This window comes from Pempheris klunzingeri, chromosome 10 (assembly GCF_042242105.1).
Source record: "Pempheris klunzingeri isolate RE-2024b chromosome 10, fPemKlu1.hap1, whole genome shotgun sequence".
In the NCBI taxonomy this organism is placed as follows: domain Eukaryota; kingdom Metazoa; phylum Chordata; class Actinopteri; order Acropomatiformes; family Pempheridae; genus Pempheris; species Pempheris klunzingeri.
In genome coordinates, this window is record NC_092021.1 from 13,116,763 (window position 1) to 13,121,450 (window position 4,688).

Here is a 4,688-nt window from a genome sequence, read left to right on the forward strand (position 1 = left end):
AACCAGACTGCCAATATTCAGCTATGTAGACCTGCTGCAGTTACACAATATAAATCATGATAAACTCCTGTGGGTGTGGTGGCGGAACTGTTTAGTTACAGGACTTTAAGTGAGAATGGGGGGAGACTAATTTATTTGATAACATATATATAATACTGTGTAAATACCCATATTAGCTATTTACACTCAGGTGCAAGTAGTATTGTTGACTACTGACTCCTGGTTGTCAAGTAGCATCTGCCTTAAATATATTCCTTTTTATCCACTACTGTAATATCAATATTTTCTGGTGTCTAGTTTGCCAACATGAATAATCAGTGTTTCACATTATTTATTTTTCAGTGTCCTCTAGCTAGCTAGCTTTGGTGAGGGCTCTTTCACGATGAGAGACCGCTTGGAGGAGCTGCAGCAGAGGGCGCGGGACTCTTCTGAGACAGCAAGTGACAGCACCAACCCTTTCTCAGTGGAGAATGATAATGAGGACTCTGTGGTGGCTGGGGTCATAACGCAACAGGCTGTGGTGTTCGAGGAGGAGCCAATCATTGAGAATTTCCTGTCTGAGGCTCAGCAGATCCGAGATGATATCACAACGCTGCAGACGGAGGTAATTTTTTTCTTTTTTTGGGGGATCACATTTGGATTTGGTTTAGTTTTTCCACCTTCTTTTTTAAACTTTATTATTATTGTAACACTCCACACTTGACTGAAAGAATCGACAATTAAAACTGTAGGATAATACGGTTTGTGGTAAAAAATTTTTTATTTGTGGTCAGAAGTACGGTGGCTGGGAGGTGCAAAACACTTTTACAAAGCTGGAGACAAATTTACATTTTAGAAAACATTTTTACAAATCAGAAAACAAAATTACATTGCCATAACACAATTACAAGTCCTGAGACAAATTTACATTTGAGAAAACAAATTTACAAGACGTGAAACACTTTTACAAACGCCGAGACAAATTTACAAGTGACGAAACACTTACAAGTGGCCAAAACAAATTTACAAGTAACTTTTTCAACCGGAAAGGGAATGTACCGCGTTAATCGGCTTATATGTTCTCCACAAAACGGGCAAAAGACCGCTTGACTGCCGTCCATCGTGGGTACATTCCCTTTCTGGTTGAAAAAGTTACTTGCGGCCGAAACAAATTTACAAGTAACTTTTTCAACCAGAAAGGGAATGTACCAACTGTCGAGTAGAGCCGGAAGTGATAAGGAGTTCATGGCGACCCACGATGTAAATTTGTTTCGGCTGCTTGTAAAAGTGTTTCGTCACTTGTAAATTTGTCTCGGCGTTTGTAAAAGTGTTTCACGTCTTGTACATTTGTTTTCTCAAACGTAAATTTGTCTCAGGACTTGTAAATGTGTTATGGCAATGTAATTTTGTTTTCTGATTTGTAAAAATGTTTTCTAAAATGTAAATTTTTCTTGCATTGTAAAATTGTTTTGCACCTCCCGGCCACCGTACAGAAGTGATATTAAACACAAATTTTTATCTGCAATACAAACAGGTCCTTAAGTTCTGCCAGCAGCAAAAGACCCTGGTCGCAACCATGCGTCGCTTCAGTGTGATGAAGAAAGAGAGCAGTATAACCCGTGACATCAAGCTCCAGGCTGAAAGCCTCCACAGACGTTTAGATGCCCTTTCAAAACAGATCCAAAGGACGGAGGAGCAGCAGGGACCTACTGCTGTTACTACGAGAATACAACGGTCTCAGCATGCAGCACTGTTTCGCAAATACCAGCAGGTTTGGAAGATGAATCCTGCTACTCCACAATGGAAACTTCATATAGCACTTAATTTAAGTTATTTTACTGCACAGCTTGAAAAAATAAACATTAGAACGATGCTAACTTGGGCATGAGAGACTTTTGTATTTCTAATTTTGAATAATGGGCAATGGCAAGAAAATACAGTAACATATTAAAATACATAAAATACATATATAAGATGAAAAACGGATGTTGTGAGTGAAATTACTACAATGAAAGATCCAGCATGGTGGAGGTTTGATCACTTCATTTAATCCTGTCTGTCTTTCTGTGCTAAAGTTTACAGTAAATGCATTGTACGTCATAATATATATTTTTTTTATCTTGAGTGTCCAGGAACCAAACATAAATTACCATAAAACCATAAAAAGATGGGACTATCCTGTCATTTTTCATTTCCCCTCCCCCTCTTACTTTTTATTCTCTCTTTTCGCTGTAATTATGTCCAGGTAATGCTGCAGTATAATGAAGGTCTGCTGACCAAGCAGGAGCGCTGTAAGCACTTCATTATCCGGCAGCTGGAGGTATCGGGAAGGGAGGTGACGGAAGAGGAGGTGAATGAGATGGTGGCCACAGGAAAATGGGACGTCTTCAATGAGAACCTGCTAAATGATGCCAGGATCACAAGGTCACAACTGTCTGAGATTGAACAGCGACACAAGGTGAGGTTATAACAAAGTTACTGCATGACTGATAAAGAGTTTGTTAATGCAGTCAGTTGCTGGATATATGTTCCAAGCTATTGGCTTTGTCAGAGCATCTGTTTTGTCTTTTGTGTATGTTTTGGTTTCCAAAAAGATTTTTGGGGGATTGAGTCTTGATTTTTCAAAGGTTTTGTGCTGTGTTTTATATCTGCCCGCTAAAAAGCTTTATTCAAGCTAAATGCACAAATTTTTTAGCATACAGCCGTTGCTAATACCCATTGACTGCATTTGTAAATTGCAGCATTACACTGGCAGTCATCACCATGTCTGATAGCATGAATGCTTGTGAGCCATAAGCATGGTAATCTTTCCCATCACTACTGTCTATTGCATATGCAACTAGGGGTCTAACTGAAGAAAACATAACATTGGTGCTATTGTCTTTGCTGAAAACATTGTTGACTAAAATTACCTCCTTGGGAGGAAAATTGCTCTGCTTCCAGAGGAACAACTTGGCAACCACTCTTGAATGTACAACATCCAATTGATCCAGCACATCAAAGCACAATAAGATGATGCTTGTGTATTTTCAGCACACAAGTGATGGTATATAAAGAGCTAGTAGTGTTCCATAATTGCATTTTAAGCCTTCAGCTTCTTTCCAGCCACCTCCAGCCTCTGACTAATGTTCCTCATATCTGCAGTATTAATCCCATTATCCCTTTCCACCAACAGGAGTTGTTGAGCCTGGAGAACAATATGAAGGAGCTGAGGGACCTGTTCATGGACATTTTCATGCTGGTGGAGGAACAAGGGGCCTACATCGACCACATCCAGACCAATGTAGAGAGGACACAGGATTATGTAGCTGCATCTAATGAGAAGTTCAAGTTGGCCGCCAGGTACAAGAAGAAGAACCCACTTCGACAGCTGTGCTGCTGCTGCTGTCCTCCCTGGAGATGCTGCTTATAAAACATATGCATTTTGAACCCTGTCTCCAAGAAATTACATTTGTAAGCAACACATTTGTTTTCATGATTATGTTTTGCTGACAAACATAATCGCTACCTGGATTATACTCACATTACATGTGCTGCGGTTGACTTGCGGGTGCACACGGTGCAGGACAGTCACACTTGACATTTTTTACCTCAATGGTCATTCCAAATAATGTTGTAGTTCACTTACCTGTTGGGAGTGAGCAACGTTGGATCCAAGCACCATTAAAGTGAAAGTTATGGTACTGCAGTTTTTGCTGTTGAACAGACGAGCGACGGTGCAGACAGATTCAGCAGAGCATAGAAAACAATTAGATTGAATGGCCGGAATTGGTATTTGAGGCACTTGTTTCTTTCAAGAGGATGTGAGGCGGCTACTATTGGAAGAGACAGTTCAGTGAGTGCTCCTCACCAACACTGCTGCTTATTGGAGACCTTCACTGTCATCTGACAGAGGTCACAAACAAGGGGACACCAAAGCCACTGCTAGATCAGCAAGACAAGATATTTCACCTTTTTTTTTTTCCAGAGGAACCTCTCATCGTTTTTCTGCCACATAGACATACACAGCAAAAATATGCAACTATTTTACCTCAAAACAACAACTTCAAAATAATTTTGATGGTACAGTGACTTGTTATAGGGAGAATGGGACCCATTTCATTCCCATTATGCACAACTGAATGTCTGTTCTTGCATTATGTAAATTGGGTTGAGCAGGTATAATCTCCTAAGAGAAGTGGGGAACACTTCACGGCACTATGTCACACATCACCAGCTATGAGTCTATGGGTCTTACTCTTAGGTGCAGAGGTTTTAGGTTTTTCCTCGCTCTAAAGCGTGTGCTGAACTCTGTTCCGCTTTGAACATTTTTGCACTTGCCAAAAGAGCGGTACCCTATATCGACAGAATGAAATGTCCCAACGTCTTGTAATTACCATTTATGAATGTAGAGGCCGTTGTTGCCGCTGCTCATCAGAAATTATAAATCTTATTTTTATGACCTTTTTGATTTTAATACAGCACTTTAAAATATCAGTATTTTTCTCTTTTTTCTGCACAAACAGAAGTGGAGAGGATATAGTGGAGAAATATTCTTTTTCTGAGAGATTGTGAGCCGTTATTAATTCATTTCACTTTTGGTCCACGTGCTGATTCATGAACTAAGTTGTTTAACAATTAGGTGTTTTCATTTTGTCATTTGCATTTCAAAGAATGATGATTTCTGTTAAAAAAAAATATTACTCCTTTATTTGGTTTCACAGAGGCAT

At 39.7% G+C, this 4,688-nt stretch overlaps 1 protein-coding gene across 1 annotated transcript; it reads left to right on the plus strand.

Annotated features, from left to right (window-relative positions):
- Window positions 1–347: 347 nt before the first annotated feature.
- On the plus strand, window positions 348–3,432 carry stx19 (syntaxin 19). The gene is made up of 4 exons (XM_070838533.1): window positions 348–604; window positions 1,514–1,750; window positions 2,225–2,437; window positions 3,155–3,432. Exons 1-4 carry the CDS (start codon window positions 383–385, stop codon window positions 3,389–3,391), a joined length of 909 nt encoding a protein of 302 aa, XP_070694634.1. The 5' UTR covers window positions 348–382; the 3' UTR covers window positions 3,392–3,432.
- Window positions 3,433–4,688: the final 1,256 nt, after the last annotated feature.

Excerpts from the sequence above, each read along its gene's own strand:
- stx19 (XM_070838533.1), top strand. The coding sequence starts at position 383 with ATGAGAGACCGCTTGGAGGAGCTGCAGCAGAGGGCGCGGGACTCTTCT. Across the intron at positions 1,751-2,224 it reads TGTTTCGCAAATACCAGCAG|GTAATGCTGCAGTATAATGA; the intron begins GTTTGGAAGATG and ends AATTATGTCCAG. Across the intron at positions 2,438-3,154 it reads AGATTGAACAGCGACACAAG|GAGTTGTTGAGCCTGGAGAA; the intron begins GTGAGGTTATAA and ends TTCCACCAACAG.